Raw genomic sequence first — 18313 nt, forward strand, 5'->3', positions numbered from 1 at the left:
TGTCAGTTTTCAAAATATGCATCGTTTTCCATAACATAGCAAGTCATGAGGCAGGAAGGGATTAAAATACGAATATCCCATTTTATTCTTTAATTTTCATAAGGGCCTTTATAAAACGAAAGCGAAGAATATCATTGGTTACTCTTTACAAGTGCTCATTTGATATATTTGACTTATCGCTGAGGTCACAGGTAACCACAATGTTGCTTTGAAGAGGATTTGTCCTTTCATTGGACTCTTAGTAAATGACTGTAATCTACTGGAAAGAACCATTCTGGAACATCTTATTTGGAAACTTTATATTGTTCCGGCCCTCTGTTGCTCCTGGAAATGTGGGAAGAAATTGGCAAGTGGGTGTTTCAATTCCCCTTTCCTATTGGATGTGCTCTCCTGTACATTTGCAACATTTTCACTGATGGGACATTATCAGACCGATTCGAGACGGGCCCCAGTTGTGGTAATAGCCCAGTGTCAATTTATAAATTTCCAGTTTGGATAGTAGAGAAACGACAGAGCCGAGATTTAAGAAAATATCCTCTAAAGTTATTTTATGGTTGGTATCTACTGAAATAGTTCAGAGAGGTCCTCTACAACATATGTAGTTATGATTAACAACAAGTGACGTATTGGAATCACTTCAGAAGAACCCTGAGCCGAAGCTCAATCAGAGAAAAAGGAGCGACTCCATAAAGATATACGATCCTACATAAAGAAAGGTGTAAAGTAGCTCTCAAAAATGCAATAAAAATAGACAATGCAACAAAAATGTACAAAACTTTATTGATCCATTTAATTACATAAATAGTGCGGGCATATAGCCCTGATGGTAACGAACAAGACAGATACGCCCCCCCCCCCCCCCCGAGGAAGCTAACTATGTGAAACGCGCGTCGGGGCACCAGCTACCCGATACCCCTTCCCCACATAGGTGAGCACTTCAATACCTCATGCAGTATTAGCAGATTGCTGTTTGTTAATTGTGCATGGGCAAAGTCCATATGGCCATGATATGTGTATGATTCTGTCAGGTATATTTCTCTATATATATTTATTTGGTGTGGGGCAACTTTGTCCAGGAGAGTTATATACATTTTATAGTACTTGTATACAGTTGTGGCCAAAAGTATTGACACCCCTGCAATTTTGTCAGATAATACTCAGTTTCTTCCTGAAAATGATTGCAAACACAAATTCTTTGGTATTATTATCTTCATTTAATTTGTCTTAAATGAAAAAAACACTAAAAGAATTGTCCTAAAGCCAAATTGGATAGAGTTCCACACCAAACATAAAAAAGAGGGTGGACAAAAGTATTGGCACTGTTCGAAAAATCATGTGATGCTTCTCTAATTTGTGTAATTAACTGCACCTGTAACTTACCTCTGGCACCTAACAGGTGTTGGCAATAACTTAATCACACTTGCAGCCAGTTGACATGGATTAAAGCTGACTCAACCTCTGTCCTGTGTCTTTGTGTGTACCACATTGAGCATGGAGAAAAGAAAGAAGACCAAAGAACTGTCTGAGGACTTGAGAAACCAAATTGTGAGGAAGCATGAGCAATCTCAAGGCTACAAGTCCATCTCCAAAGACCTGAATGTTCCTGTGTCTAACGTGCGCAGTGTCATCAAGAAGTTTAAAGCCCATGGCACTGTGGCTAACCTCCCTAGATGTGGACGGAAAAGAAAAATTGACAAGAGATTTCAACGCAAGATTGTGCGGATGTTGGATAAAGAACCTCGACTAACATCCAAACAAGTTCATGCTGCCCTGCAGTCCGAGGGTACAACAGTGTCAACCCATACTATCCGTCGGCGTCTGAATGAAAAGGGATTGTATGGTAGGAGACCCAGGATGACCCCACTTCTTACCCCGAGACATAAAAAAGCCAGGCTGGAGTTTGCCAAAACTTACCTGAAAACGCCTAAAACGTTTTGGAAAAATGTTCTCTGGTCAGATGAGACAAAAGTAGAGCTTTTTGGGCAAAGGCATCAACATAGAGTTTACAGAAGAAAAAAAGAGGCATTCAAAGAAAAAAAACGGTTCCTACAGTCAAACATGGCGGAGGTTCCCTGATGTTTTGCGGTTGTTTTGTTGCCTCTGGCACTGGACTGCTTGACCGTGTGCATGGCATTATGAAGTCTGAAAACTACCAACAAATTTTGCAGCATAATGTAGGGCCCAGTGTGAGAAAGCTGGGTTTCCCTCAGAGGTCATGGGTCTTCCAGCAGGACAATGACCCAAAACACACTTCAAAAAGCACTAGAAAATGGTTTGAGAGAAAGCACTGGAGACTTCTAAGGTGGCCAGCAATGAGTCCAGACCTGAATCCCATAGAACACCTGTGGAGAGATCTAAAAATGGCAGTTTGGAGAAGGCACCCTTCTAATATCAGGCACCTGGAGCAGTTTGCCAAAGAAGAATGGTCTAAAATTCTAGCAGAGCATTGTAAGAAACTCATTGATGGTTACCGGAAGTGGTTGGTCGCAGTTATTTTGGCTAAAGGTTGTGCAACTAAGTATTAGGCTGAGGGTGCCAATACTTTTGTCTGGCCCATTTTTGGAGTTTTGTGTGAAATAATCAATGTTTTGCTTTTTGCTTCTTTCTCTTTTGTGTTTTTTTCATTTGAGACAAATTAAATGAAGATAATACCAAAGAATTTGTGTTTGCAATCATTTTCAGGAAGAAACTGAGCATTATCTGACAAAATTGCAGGGGTGTCAATACTTTTGGCCACAACTGTACCTGCCTAAGCTATATCAGCGCTAATCGCTTCTTTTGCATGTGGTATATGAGGGGGTATTGAGGTGGTGACGCCTGGTCATTTCCCTCCCCATTTTCCATATCTGTCTTGTTCGTTACTATCAGGGCTATATGCCTGCACTATTTATGTAATTAAATGGATCAATAAAGTTTTGTACATTTTTATTACATTGTCTATTTTTATTGCATTTTTTGAGAGCTACTTTACTCCTTTATGTAGGATAAAACATATGCAGTTATGGAGTACAGGAAAGGTCTATCAAATTTACATTGGACAAGTGTAGAGACTATTAAAGGGAATCTGTCAGCAGGTCATTTCCATGTAATCTGACAGCAGAATGTTGTAGTGGAAAATAACCCGATACCAGTGATGTATTACTTAGTTCACTTTTTGCAGTAGCTGTGATTATATTCGGTGTTCTCTGCTGCAGACTAAGCAGTGCTCAGTAGCTGAGCTCAGTGCTGAGTTATGTATAACCCCGCCCACACCACTGCTTGGCAGCTTGCTGTGTACAGTGAGCTGGTAATCAGTGCTGGGGGCGGAGTTGAACTACAAGGCACGAGATACCAAGTCCTTCGGGATAATCTCCTGCTTATAAAACACTGATTGCATTGAAATATGAGCACACAGCCTAATACATGACATAACGCTAGAATCGAGGTCTCTCCGCCTACATCATAGTGTTCTCAGATTACATATCAAAAATCTGACAGATTCCTCTTTAAATCACTGGCCAACAACCTGCGGCACTGCTGCTGTTGTAAAGCTACAGTTCCCAGCATGCTACCTGGTAGAGCACCCTGAGAGCTGTAGTTTTTCAGTGGCTGCAGGATTCTGACCCCTGTATTATATACTATATTCATAGTGCTACTGATTGTGTTTCCTCTTATTTTATAATGGAGATCACATTGGTTAAGTTTTAATTTTCTTTTTTTTTTTTTTTTTTGTGTGGGTTTTTGCGTTTGCCAAATAACTTTGGCCTGTTTCCTATCCTCAGGCCATCAAAACGGAGTATGCACGGCTATTGAAATTAGCACAAGAGGATCCTCCTCCGGAGACAGACTACCGCTTACAACATGCCATAGTCTACTTCATCCAGAGCCAGGCGCCAAAGAAGATTATCGAGAGAACCCTCCTGGAACAATTTGCCGATCGCAACCTGAGTTTTGATGAACGGTAAGCAAACTTATCCATGTATCCTGAGGTTTCATAGAAGCGCAGAACTTTAGGTTCAGTTCGAGATAACTGTGACACATAATTAAACGCTTCACTTTTGCCAACTTCTTATAGTCAGAATCTTATGGTTATAAAGAGAGAAGGCGAGTTATATAGGCACTGCTTACCTCATTCTGTGCCCCCTGAAGAAGTCGAGTGAAACGCTTGTTAGGCTGCAGGGACATCAGGTCGGCTATCCTCCTTTATATATGTGTTCCTATATCTTAGCACTGTAATTTATATTCTATTTCTTTATTGACCAATATAGGAGCCAACATTGCAGTTTATAGTAGGCATAAGCACCAATCTTATAGCTCATTATTTTATGTACTAGAAAGCCCGCTACTCTTTTGGAATAATTTTTGCTGTTCCTGTATGTTCCCCTCAATTTTATAATGGTCAATTTACCCACAAAGTTTAATTTATACAGTATATTAAAACCATAACTTAACACTTGGAATGTTGTAATATGTGTTTATTTGTGCACTTTTTTTTAACATCCAAATTTATGATACTGGCTGTGTTTTGTGAAACTCTGCTGCTTTTTTGTTTGCGGGGGACAGTTTACCAATTTTTTTTTTTTTTTTTTTATAATGTAATATTTATTGTACTGTTGCGATGTTTGTGCAGTATATACAGTTGTACATTGCGTGTTTTGGACGTCAACGTAGTTTCTTCCCCTTTAACATGATTACCTGCAGATATAGGGTTATCTGCAGGTAAATAGATAGTCTTGTTATGCTGCTTACTGGAGTGGTGGCTACAGGGAGAAAGTGAACTTATGTCCTCCCTGCAGCTTCCAGGCAAAGGGACGGGACTGTAATCACTTCCCAACACATTGTCAGTCTGCTTTGCACACACACATCCTGCACACTGACAGTCTGCTCTACACACACACACACACACACACACACACACACACACACACACACACGCTGCACACTGACAGTCTGCTCTATATACTGTACACACATACACACACACTCTCACTCTCTCACTCACTGCTTGGCAGTATGTGTGTGCAGAGCAAGCTGTCACTCAATGTGCTGGCGAGTGATTTCTGCACTCACTATATAGTGACCAGTGACTGGGAGCTAGCAGCTGCAGAGAGGACATAAGTTCATTTCCTCCCTGTAGCCACTTCTCCAGTAAGGCCGGCTTCATATCACATTTTAGACAGACGTCAGTGGCTCCGTCGGGACTTCCGCCGGAATTGTAACTGTATTCAAGCGTAACCACCAATTTTCGGTTTGCTCAGGAATGCAGTTGACCACGTGTTCATACTTGCCCCAAAAAGGTGCACACTGCCAAAAATGAGGTCAGGCAGAGCATAGAGAGACTCCATTTGTGGCCCTGTGGTTGCATACTCTCGAGTCCTGTTTTTTAGGTCTCCCGACGGAGCTACTAATTTGTGACTTAAACATGATGTCTGCTGAAATAATTTTTTTTGGGGGGTGGGATGGTGTCTTTGCAACAAAAAAAAAATGAAAAATGATCTAACTTTCTCAAAAACTATTTGTCCAGTAATATATTGTCCAATAAGGAGGGAACAACAGAAAACCTTTTTCTTATGAGTCGTCTCCATTATCCTTATTCTGGTTTGTTCTCCGTTTCGGTGACTGTTACAGGGAAGGTAATCCGTCCATTGCCAGCTGAGCCTGTAGTACCCATCTGACCTAATGTATTTTTGACCACCAGCTTTTGACCTTTTTCACAAACCAGAATGAGGATTATGGGGATATATCGCAATGAATTGGATACTTTCCACCTCTTGGATGCGGCCAGTGCAGTCATTATTAATCTACAGTAAGGAGTAGCATCTACCACCCTAAGGCTGGTTTCACATTAGCGTTTTTTTGCGCAGCGCATCGTGCGCGTCCATGGGCATGCGTCATGCGCACCTATGTTTAACATAGGGGGGGCGCATGGTCTAGCATTTGCACGCTTTCGTATGCGTTTTCGTGCGCATGCGTTTTTTTAAGGTGTGCGCCTAGGCGCGCCAGACGCAACCTGTTGCATTTTTGGGTCCATCCAACGGCGTCAATAAAACCGCATGCGCACGGAATGCGACAAAATAACGCATTACTGTCTATGGGAACGCAGGTGTGCGCATGGAAATGTGCTCGCCTGCGTTACAAAATGCTTGCGTTTTAAGAGTTAATATGGCTAGAAACTGGTTAAAACGCATGCGCCTAAAAAAACGCAAACACATGCAAAACGCATGATGCATTTCTATTGCGCATGAAGCGCTGCGCTAAAAAACGCTAATGTGAAAGTAGCCTAAACTTGGCATTTTCCAGAGATCCATGCAGAGTGTGACCATGGCGTGGAGCCATCTGTGCTGCAGGCAGATATGGAGGAGATCAGGGATATATTGAGGTGGTGTAGGTTTTATGACTTACTGATAATTAATGTCGCTTTGTGATCTTCTTCAGCCTGTGCACCTCATCTGGTGGCGCCTAGTATTTTGTACCAGGGCATGTAATTGACACTTAACAATTGCTCAGCCTCATTATAAACTTCACAAATACTAAAACCCAAATATTTGGAGTGTGGATAATTAAAATAATTATTTTAATAGCATTTGTTGAAAATCAAACCTGCTCACTTGCTTCATGTGCCAGCCACATATAACAATAGCGGTGTTATTTTTCAGCACTGCGGCATTTAACGCTCGCTTACCGGTAGTGCGCCAGAAATCCCGCCCATCGGTGACCTTGTCACGTGATCTCGGGTCACCGATGGGTTGGCATGACAGCCAGAGGTCTCCAGGAGACTTCTATGGTTGTCATAGCTGGATTGCTATGAGCGCTGCCCGGTGGTCGGCGCTCATAGCAAGTGAGCATTTCTGTTACACACAGGCGATCTGATCATTGCCTGTGTGTAGCAGAGGCGATCAGACAACGGCAGGTTCTAAGTCTCCAATGGAGACTATTGAAGCATGCAAAAAGTTTTTAAAAAGAATAAAAATAAAACAAATAAAAAAAAATAAGTAAAAAAAAAAAATAAAAGTTCAAATCACCCCCCTTTTTGCCCCTTTCAAAATAAAACAATAAAAAATGAAATATACATATTTGGTATTGCCGCATTCTGAATCGCCCGATCTAGCTATAAAAAAAATTAACCCGATCACTAAATGGCGTAGCGAGAAGAAAATGCAAAACGTCAGAATTACTTTTTTTGGTCGCCGCTACAATGCAATAAAATGCAATCAAAAGATCATATCTGCACCAAAATGGTATCAATAAAAACGACAACTCAACGCGCAAAAAATTAAGCCCTCACCCAGCCCCCAGATCACGAAAATTAAAGATGGGTTTCGGAAATTCGTTTTTTTTGTTTTTTAACCAAAGTTTGGATTTTTTTTTCACCACTTAAATAATAAAGAACCTAGGCATGTTTGGTGTCTATGAACTCATAATGATGTGGAGAATCATAATGGCAGGTCAGTTTTAATGTTTAGTGAAAATGGTAAAAAAAAAAAAAAAATTAAAAAAAAAAAGTAAAAGCAACTATGGAATTGCACTTTTTTTTTTTTTTTTGCAATTTCACCACACTTGGAATTTTTTTTCCCGTTTTCCAGTACTCGATATGTTTAAAACCAATGTGTTGTTCAAAAGTACAACTCATCCCGCAAAAAAAAACAAAAAAAAAACAACCCCTCACATGGCCTTTTTGACCGAAAAATAAAAAAAAAAGTTATGGCTCTGGGAAGAAGAGGAGCTAAAATAAAAAATACCTTCGGTCATGAAGGGGTTAAAGCTTCTCCTTGTTTACAAAGCAACAACAGCATAGTTCATATCCTTTTTTTTGAGGCCTATGTAGGTTGTGTGCTGATGAATTGGTAGAAAAACATCATACAGTAGACACTAAGCCACCTAAAATTCCCTAGGAACACACTTGGCGGTGGCCAGAGGCCGAGCAGACGCGCATTTTGCTCTCCATGTGGCTGTTGTAACCCTATTGGACAGCACTCGTATACGTTAAAAGTTGAGTAACTTGTTAGACATTGCCTTTATTTTATTATTGCCCACAGCAATGCATGCAAACAGTTTTCATAGGTTTCTGACAGTACAGAAAGTGAGCGAATCTTCTTAAAAGGAAATGTTCTTATTTTATGTATATTACTATTGTATCTAATTCCAGGGAATAAAGCCGAGCTCCGCACTAGACGCCGCCCATGGACTATAGATCCTTTTTTTCTAATCTCATCAAAACCCTTTTAATAATCTTTACCATTTTTTTTTTTTAGTTGTCGAAACATTATGAAAGTGGCTCAGGCCAAACTTGAACTAATAAAGCCGGACGAGGTGAACATGGAGGAGTACAAGGTTGGTATAAGATGTGAAATGTATATTTCGTGAGCACAGACATTAATCTGTTTTGTGACTGTTTTTCATAAATGTCTCTTATGCCAGATTAATAAACATGTTATTAGTTTTTACAATATTTGCATTTTTTTATAGTCCTTTTATTAATATCTGACTGCTACATCCATGTGTTCTGATGACCATTCATCCACTCAATACCGACTTTTATTCCCCATTGACTTGCATTGGGGTTGGGTTTCGGACGAAACTCCAACTTTTTTTGCCCTAGTTGGACGAGTTACATCTGAAACCAACTTTGTTTCATGAAACCCGATCCGACTAAAGTCGCTCAACTCTATCCACAAGTAGTTGAAATGTTTCACTATTCACATGGTGTAACCACCGTGGCTTACCATAACAATTTTGTTGGATTTGTAATAATCAGCCACCAATTCCATTGATTGGACAGGGATTATTCTTAGGATATGCAATCAGTAAGGAGAAAATGAGCGTTGCAGACGTGGGGGATCTCAAATCTGACTTTTATACTAAATGCTTTTTGGGGAAACCCTTTTTCACATTTTGCAGAGTGCTTGGTGCATGTATTTTCTCTTGATTTCCGTAATAAGCAACGTCTCTTTATGGCTCTTATTCCTGTATAGAGGTGGCACAAGGAATACCGGATCTTTCGAGAGACGACGATGTTAATCTTGATCGGATTGGAATTGTTTCAAAACAAAAGGTATGAGATTGTAATTTGCAGAAATTTCAGCACTTATTAGTACAATATATTAATTTTTGTAGTATTTATATTATGTTTTTTTCAATTAAAGGGAACTGGACCTCTGATCAGTGCTGCCAGATCCACCGGAAGCATGTATGTGGCACTAGCTGCATGATTTCAGCCGCGTGTCAATTCGTCTGTTGACCGAGCTGTATGAGAGGCTAGTCGGACAGGTGGGTCCCTTCTGGTTTCTCCCCACCTGCTCCCTTGGAGTGACATGTCTTTAGCTATAGGAGCATGCAGGGAAAGACCTGTCAGTCAAAGGGAGCCGGTGGTCAGAAGCCGCCAGGAATCTGCTTTTCCGACTAGTTTCCTTTTCGTGGCTCAGTCAACTGCAGGTTTCAGCGTCAAACATACATGGCTGTAATAATGTAGGCAGTGCCTGATACATGCCGCCCGTGGATCTGGCATTAACTATTGTAAATTTGAGACATACGATGGCTTGCCTCCTTTAATGGAGCCTAAAATAATCAAAGACAGACAATAATGCATAGGAAATGCACAAATTTGAAGTTTTGGTTTTACTATAAGTAGAAAACCCTCTTTTAGTTTAATGGACTTGTACAAACCTCTCATTTCTGTATTGGTAATTAGGGCACATTGGGCAGAATGGTTGCCCACCAGGTACCCAGCACATGAACATGCACAATACCAGCGTCCCACCCAGCACACTTAAAGCGATGCATAAATGAAAAGCTCTGTACATCTCATTTACAGGGAATCTGTCACCTACTTTTGGCGGGCTATTTACATGAGGTTGCTCCAGTCCGATGGGTGGTGTTTCCGATTTTTGCTGCCTCCCCATCCTTGGCCGCCGTCCGCAGTTTTTTCATGAATAGAAGTAGGTGTCCGCCATTTTTCGCGCGTGCGCAAAGCATTCTTGGCTCGCGCACGCACAGTATGCTTTGCCGAACTGCGGCCAAGCCAAAAAGCCTGACTGTGCATGCGCCGGTTAACTAGGACACACACAGCAAAATACTTCCGGGGCTTAGTTAACCGGCGCATGCGCAGTCAGGCTTTTCGGCTTTGCCCGCAGTTGGGCAAAACATTCTGCGTGTGCGCGAGCCAAGAATGCTTAGCGCACGCGCGAAAAATGGCGGACACCTACTCCTATTCATGAAAAAACTGCGGACGGCGGCCAAGGATGGGGAGGCAGCAAAGATCGGAAACACGGCCCATCAGACCGGACCGACCTAATTTAAATAGCCCGCCAAAAGTAGGTGACAGATTCCCTTTAAGGGTTAAGAAACATTGGAAATTGAGTAGCGTTGGTACAAATCAACTCGATCCTGCTGCTATGTCTGTTATCTGTGGCCAGTGGACCGTGCCTCAGGAACCGTCTCATAACTCCTGGCATCCTCGGCTCCTCTTATGCTTAGTCTGCTTGGCTCTCGTGTGTCAGGCTGCATCGATGAGTCAGACAAAAAAAAAAGTATTCCGGATGCCATCTGGTAGGAGAGACAGTTCTCCGGGATCCTGGCCAACGGCTGCAGGGAGAAGAGTTTAATTTCTTAGGCTTGGGGATAACCCAGTCCATTGGCTGACGATCCTCTGCCTTATATCCTAGTTATGTGGAAGCTTTGCTGTACCTCATTTATGGCTACCAGTACAACAAGGATCTTCTCTCAAGAGGCCCGTATAGAGGACACGACGAGGCACTGATTTCTCATTATCGAAGGGAGTGTTTTCTAGTAAGTAGAAAATGTGCTCGATTTATACAGCAACCATCCCGTGACCTCTGACGACAGCTGTAAAGTGAATGTGGGCCAAAAAGATGAAATATACAGTATATTATGTGTAACATTGCTTAATGCTTTTCAGCATATACTTCCCATAAGTAAAGTTTGTAGAGCTGAGTGAGTAGTATAGGTTATACCAAAAAAATAATAAAATAAATTAAATATTGATATTGTCATGGCCCCTTTAAGCAGCCTTTGGCAATATGAGGCCACAGTTCTGGTTTTTGGCAGCGTGGCCCTGTTTCTAGGTGCAGCACTTCATGTATGGACTATGACAATAAATGTGGCACATTACGTAGATTTGTGTATAAACCTTTTATTTCTTGTGTCCCGAAGAAACTGAATGAGAAAGCTGCAATCATGTTCGAGTCCGGAGATGTAGAAAAAGTCGGCAATGGCCTGACTCTGATGAATGAACTCATTGTGCCATGTTTGCCCATGTTGTTGGCTGATGAAATAGAAGAAAAGGACATAATTGCTGTGGAAGACATGAGGAATCGCTGGTGTTCATACCTGGGGCAAGAAATGGAACGTGAGTCTCCGCTATGGATTACATTATTACGCCTAATGGGCGCCGACCCCAATTATCTCCAATTAGGACAAGTCTCGCACATCTGACATTCATGGTCAGAGTACTCGCCATAATGTCTGGACCGGTCATAGGTCTCCTGATCAGAATTCATCATCTTCATAGACCTATATAAAGACATTGAGTTCTGTGAGGAAACCTACTGCTGGTGCGGATACCAGAGTCCATATTAGGACCTTGAATTTTAGATGTTTTTAACCGGCCTCAGTGTAGTATATAGAGAAGGATGGTAATTTCACCTTAAGTGTTAACTCTTCAAGACAACCTGTTTTACAGATTGATGTTGACCCGCTAATCAGCTTGATTGATGCAGATTTTATCGCTGGGGGAAGCTACATATAGACTTTGTACATCAGCTCGATGCAGACTGAAAAGAAGGATGAGAGTGCCCCCACACTGACACCGTGTGCGCTTGTGAACTCAGGGCTTCTGCCGTGTCAGTGCGGAAGTGCAGGGCCCGAGGATTGAATTCAGGCAGTGCTTGCTTCGAGCAAGTGACCGCTATTGCTCCAACTAAGGGGAGGTACACTGCATGCTAATTAAGGAGGTTTGGAGCAGTGCCCTGAGCCTTTGGCAAGGCCAAAGGTACGAGGAGGACCCCTCATTTGAATATGAAATGAAACTGTTTTTCTGAAAAACTAAAGGGTAATTCATACTGCAGTTATGAGTTTTAAAAGGGCTAAAAGTCCCCCTGTGTTGAGAGTGGATTGTTGGGACAGGACCCCATTGTGGCGGAACGGGATCCTTCGTTCCCCCCCCCCCCGTGGCGGGACGGGATCCTTCGTTCCCCTCCGTGGCGGGACGGGATCCTTCATTCCCCCCCCCCCGTGGCGGGACGGGATCCTTCGTTCCCCTCCGTGGCGGGACGGGATCCTTCGTTCCCCTCCGTGGCGGGACGGGATCCTTCGTTCCCCCCCCCCTCCCGTGGCGGGACGGGATCCTTCGTTCCCCTCCGTGGCGGGACGGGATCCTTCGTTCCCCTCCGTGGCGGGACGGGATCCTTCATTCCCCCCCCTCCGTGGCGGGACGGGATCCTTCATTCCCCCCCCTCCGTGGCGGGACGGGATCCTTCGTTCCCCTCTGTGGCGGGACGGGATCCTTCGTTCCCCTCCGTGGCGGGGCAGGGATCCTTCGTTCCCCTCCGTGGCGGGGCAGGGATCCTTCGTTCCCCTCCGTGGCGGGGCAGGGATCCTTCGTTCCCCTCCGTGGCGGGGCAGGGATCCTTCGTTCCCCTCCGTGGCGGGGCAGGGATCCTTCGTTCCCCTCCGTGGCGGGGCAGGGATCCTTCGTTCCCCTCCGTGGCGGGGCAGGGATCCTTCGTTCCCCTCCGTGGCGGGGCAGGGATCCTTCGTTCCTCTCCGTGGCGGGGCAGGGATCCTTCGTTCCCCTCCGTGGCGGGGCAGGGATCCTTCGTTCCCCTCCGTGGCGGGGCAGGGATCCTTCGTTCCCCTCCGTGGCGGGGCAGGGATCCTTCGTTCCCCTCCGTGGCGGGACGGGATCCTTCATTCCCCCCCCTCCGTGGCGGGACGGGATCCTTCATTCCCCCCCCTCCGTGGCGGGACGGGATCCTTCGTTCCCCTCCGTGGCGGGACGGGATCCTTCGTTCCCCTCCGTGGCGGGGCAGGGATCAGTTCCCCTAAATCGAGTTTTGAAGGTGACACTCCCTTTAACACCCTGAGCCATCTCACAGTACATCGAAAAAGAAACAACCCTATACTTATTACGTAATGGCACAAACTTTTGGGGTAGCATTACCCTCTTAGAGGTGACACTGACTTGCAGTAAATATGTAATTTTTTTTTTTAGCAGGTGTGAATGACACCATTCTCCTGAATCTGCCATTTGTCTTCTGTTCCTGCGCCTCCATTCCTGAGAAATTGTTTTCTTTTCTCTGTGTGTAATTCCGTTTTTATCCAAATGAGCGCAGGCCTCTACTGTTCTCTTAAGGGGTCCTCGTGTGGGCGATGCCCACTTAGTAAGAAGACCAGGGACGAAGAGGCCTCATCTCAGGAACGGAGAGGAGCAGGAACAAAAGAAAAACAATTCCGGAGGACATCGGCATTTACACCAGGAAAAAAAAAAATATTTCTGACAAGAGACCGGTCTTTTCATAAGGGGAAAAATTCCATGCAAAAGACAAATATGCATTTGGTCAACGTGAACCAGAAATCTTTTCATCCAATATAAACACTTGCGTATATGTTAATGGACGTGATGACTTTGGCCCGCTGGGTTGGTGTCGTGCGCTCATTGAGCTCCTTATTTGTTTCCATCTCTCCAGCGTGTCTACAAGAAAAGCTGACCGACTTCCTGCCAAAACTGCTTGATTGTTCGACTGAAATCAAAGGTTTCAACGACCCGCCAAAGCTTCCAACCTTCTCCACGCACGAGCTGTGCGAGCGGTTTGCTCGAATTATGTTGTCACTTAGTCGTACGCCGGCTGACGGGAGATGAACAATGCACCTTCTTACGCACATTGTATAGACTCTTATTTTTTTTCCTTTTCTTTTCTTAGTTTTTAACTCATGCCTTCCCATGACAAGGTTTGCTTTGTTGCTGCTATAGGTTTTTAACTTCTTTTTTTTATGTTACAAACTGCTAAAGGTAAAACGACTGTATAGACTTTATCTTTTTTCTTTTTGTAGCCAGACTGCACCCACACCTGAGTTACGCATGGCCTTCAGCAGACGCATCCAAACTATTTATGGCAAGACCGCTTCAATGGCCACACCTTTGTGACAGTATTACATTGCTTTTATCTACCAAAACCTCATTTTATCAGTGCTTTTTTGTTTTTTTTTGTTATTGGCCCCCCCCCTTCCCTTTTAAGTCTGGGTTTATTTTCTGTGACCGCCGCCATTTTAATTATCTGGTGCCGTGTTAATAAAAGGAAATGGGCGCCTGGTAGCTTGTAAATGACATTTAAAGAATAAAGTTTTATTTATGGCTACTCCATTTGGGAAAAAAAAATGTAATAATAAAAAAAATTGTACATTTATGTATGAAATGAACAGATAAGTATTTTTTGACGAGCCGAGCAGTACTTAAAGGACGGGTTTTGTGGCGTTAAATCTGTTTTCTTGATTTGTTGAAGGATTTTTTTTTTTTCCCTATTTTTTAACTTTAGAAAATCAGCACATTATTTCTCAAATAAATTTACTCTTTTTAAAAGAAAGAAAATGTTATGTGGGTGCAACTATAATGGAATAATCGATGTCTTGCGCCATCTGTCCCTGTGCACACTGAAAATTATACCACAACACGTTCACTCCACTTCTGGACCTGTTGGTACCCAAAGTGCAAAATGCCAAAACACTTGGTTTCCAATGGTCATGAGGTTTCGGCATTGTGAGAATGTCCTGTTGGTTCTTAATAGCCTGTCTGGCCTCAACATTTCCCTTTTACCATTTTCAGCAGGTTTTTGCTATGTAATCTAACAGCAGCCTGATGTAGGGGCAGAGAGCCTGATTCCAGTGATGTATCACTTACTTGGCTGCTTAGTTCAGTTTTGATACAATTCTCGTGTTCTCTATTGTAGATCTAGCAGTGCTCAAATGCTGAGCTGTATATAACCCCATCCACACCACTGATTGGCAGCTTGCTGATAATATACACAAAAGCTGCCAATCGGTTGTGGGGGGGGGGGGTTACACAGATTAGCCTGACTGACCTGCGCATGAGACCTAGTCCAGAAGTGATAATCTCCTGCTGATAAAACACTAATTTGTATTGAAACTACAGCACACAGTCTGTGATAAGTGATTCATTGCTGGAATCGGGGTCTCTGCCCTTACTTCATGGTGCTTTCAGGTTAAATAGCAAAGATTTTCTTTCCATCATTTAAAGGCGATCTCCACAACAAGCTAAGCATTTTTTCTTGTACTTTGGCATACCCTGGGTAACACAGCTTTGCTATAGTTGAACTCTTCAGACTTGGGGGTACATTTAGAGGAGAAAGGAGCAAATTTATAAAATTTCAGATATAATATACAGCGCTTAAAAAGGGCTACAAAGATGAAATGATAAAAGGACATATAGAAGTAAAAACAGAATAAAATAAAAGGGTTAATTACAGAAACATGCTTATGAATTTGGATTCTCGAGAGCTTCTGGTGGAGGAGAATGCCACAGAAAATATCGACCGATCTGCAATACCTGTTGCTTCTCCTGGGGTCAGACACTGATATTTGGTAGATGAGATGTCAAAGTGTCTCGTCAGAACCCTCACCGTCTCCATCTTCAGAGCTAAGGCGCAGCTAAGGAAAGCGTCGGCTGATTAGATGCCATTCAAACCGAGTTTTAGCCCTAATTTCTGCTGTGGGTCAGTTTTTATCCGTAGAACCTCCTAGAGTAACAATATGGTCGTCATGTTACCGTACATTCATTCTTGGTGCAGGAAGAAATAAGGGTTGCATATGTCCAACATGGACCTGAGTTTGAGATAATTTAACAAGGAACAAGTCTACTGAATGACTGATTCTGGACTTTTTGGGAAGAGCATTCACCAGTCTCTTTATCCTCAGAGATGTCATCCTCGCATATTGTGGGACGTTCTCAGACGACGTGCCTGCTCCAAATTAAATTGTAAAATCCAACTACATGTACAAAGCGAGAGGTACCACACCAACACTCTTGGCATCAGAATAGAACTCCTTTATTACCTCATTTGGTCAGGGTTTATATAGGTTTTTAATGGTCATTCATTGTAACAGTGTAATTGGCTCAGCTTATCTCTACATATGTGCTGGCATTGGCATACATACATCTAATTGTCTTAAGTTAATACTGGACACCCAAGGTCTAGGTGTGGCTCTACTCTAGATTCACTTCTCTGTTATCTCTAAGGCCACTTTCACACTTCAGGCTTTCGGTATCCGGCATGGTGCGGCGAAAAACCGGACTGCCGGATCAGGCGCCTGTTACGACCAGATCCGGCTTTTTCCCCGTGCTGCTTCATTGGTGCCGCATTGCGCCGGACGGCAATGCGGCGCGTCCGTTGTTTTCCGGATCCAGAGAAAATAGCCGGTCCGGCGTCTGGAAAAACGTTGCATGCAACGTTTTTTCCCAACGCCGGACCGGTTTTTCGCACTGCGCATGCCCCGAAACCTCTGCCAGGAATATATCTGGCAGAAAGAAGGATCCGGTGTCTGCGTTTGCGGCCGGATCCGGTAGTCCGTTTTTTTCGCCGCACCATGCCGGATACCGAAAGCCTGAAGTGTGAAAGCGGCCTAAGGGTCCCGTTTCACATAGCGACACACCAGCGATCCCGACAACGATACGACCTGGTAGGGATCGCTGGTGCGTTGTCACACAGCAGCTATTCTGAACGATTCCAGCCTGCGTCCCTGAGTTCCGTGTCGCCAAGGTCGCTCGTCGGCGTCAAGCACAGCGATGCACGCTGGCCACCGGGACGCCGACAAAACATGGCCAAGGACATTCGAGCACGATCAGAGATATCTAGCGGGGGGCCGGTTGCTGCTATGTGTCACATGTAGCGAGATCGCTGTTGCTTCACAAAATCGGTGACGCATCAGCGATCTCGCTATGTGAGACGGGGCCTTGAGTCTTTAGACAAAGACATTTTTGAGACCCTCTTATCTAAACATAGACTCCATTTTTGCAGGCAAGGAGATGCAAATACAAAAACCAAAATGAAGTCAGGATAGATAAATAACTCCTGTTCTCGCAGAGACAGGGTTACAGCGACAGGTAACACCTCTATACACAGCTTATGACACCAGATCCTCCACAGTAGGCAATGTCACAGCTGACCCTCCTCCTCTTCCCTTCACAAAGAACTTTTGCACACTCTCAAATGCTTCAATTTTAAAAAGAATAAGGTCATGGTCTGATCTGTGTGGCTAATGTACACGTTTTGCTTTCTAAGGCTGGGTGCCTATGATCTGGACCTGGCAGCGCTATGGACGCATCGCATGTTCTCTGCTTCCAAAGCGCTGCCGTCTATTGAACGCAGGTGAATCCGCACGTGTTCACTGAACCGGGCGGATTCACCGCGTCAAATACATTCTATTGGTGAAATTTCTCTTGCGAAGACTCGCGTCTCCGCAAGAGAAATTGACATGCTGCGGTCTGGAGAGACGCACCGCGGGTGATCTACGGGTGTCTGTGGATGCATAGTGGGCATGGGATTTTTTGAAATAAAAAAAAACATTTTACAGAAACACCAGATTTGAACAATGTGATTTCTGATGACATGCTTTATTGTCGATGACTTTTTCTTTTTAATTTTTCTACCTTTTTCCCCATATAATAAGCTGGATTAGGTTAACATACAATGGTGTCATTAGGTAAGTCTGCCCTTCATTTACTCATTGGATGGATAAATAACATTAGTGTGAAGAGCAAAGTTGTCATCTTTAGTATATTTGCTGTGGGAGAGACATGTCATGGAGATTCCAGTGCCTATGAGGAAAGGTTGCAGGATTTGGGAATGTTTAGTTTGCAAAAGAGAAGACTGAGAGGAGACTTAATAGCTGTCTACAAATATCTAAAGGGCTGTCACATTGTAGAAGGATCAACTTTATTCTCATTTGCACAAGGAAAGACTAGAAGCAATGGGATGAAACTGAATGGGAGGAGACACAGATTAGATAGAAAAAACTTTTTGACAGTGAGGGTGATCAATGAGCGGGGACAAGCTGCCACGAGAAGTGGTGAGTTCTCCTTCAATGGAAGTCTTCAAGCAGAGGCTGGACAGACATCTGACTGGGATGATCTTGCGAATCCTGCTTTCTGCAGGGGGTTGGACCAGATGGCCCAGGAGGTCCCTTCCAACTCTACGATTCTATGATTCTATTTCTAGTCCTCTGCTGCCAGGTGTGGGATCTGTGTCTTCCACTTCACCTCTACAGCTAAGCCCATGTTCACACGTTCAGTATTTGGTCAGTATTT

At 43.7% G+C, this 18313-nt stretch overlaps 1 protein-coding gene across 2 annotated transcripts in view; it reads left to right on the top strand.

Annotated features, from left to right (window-relative positions):
• Positions 1 to 14399, top strand: part of USP25 (ubiquitin specific peptidase 25) — a 146383-nt gene extending 131984 nt beyond the window's left edge. For both annotated transcript variants that reach the window (XM_073584479.1, XM_073584480.1), the window contains 6 exons: positions 3762 to 3940; positions 8232 to 8310; positions 8952 to 9031; positions 10641 to 10764; positions 11149 to 11344; positions 13683 to 14399. In XM_073584479.1, the coding sequence (XP_073440580.1) occupies positions 3762 to 3940; positions 8232 to 8310; positions 8952 to 9031; positions 10641 to 10764; positions 11149 to 11344; positions 13683 to 13855 (831 nt within the window). In that variant the 3' untranslated portion in view covers positions 13856 to 14399. The remainder of the gene's footprint in view (positions 1 to 3761; positions 3941 to 8231; positions 8311 to 8951; positions 9032 to 10640; positions 10765 to 11148; positions 11345 to 13682) is intronic.
• Positions 14400 to 18313: the final 3914 nt, after the last annotated feature.

The sequence above is a fragment of the Dendrobates tinctorius genome, unplaced genomic scaffold (assembly GCF_039654945.1).
Source record: "Dendrobates tinctorius isolate UK_male_01 unplaced genomic scaffold, ASM3965494v1 ptg000084l, whole genome shotgun sequence".
NCBI lineage: Eukaryota > Metazoa > Chordata > Amphibia > Anura > Dendrobatidae > Dendrobates > Dendrobates tinctorius.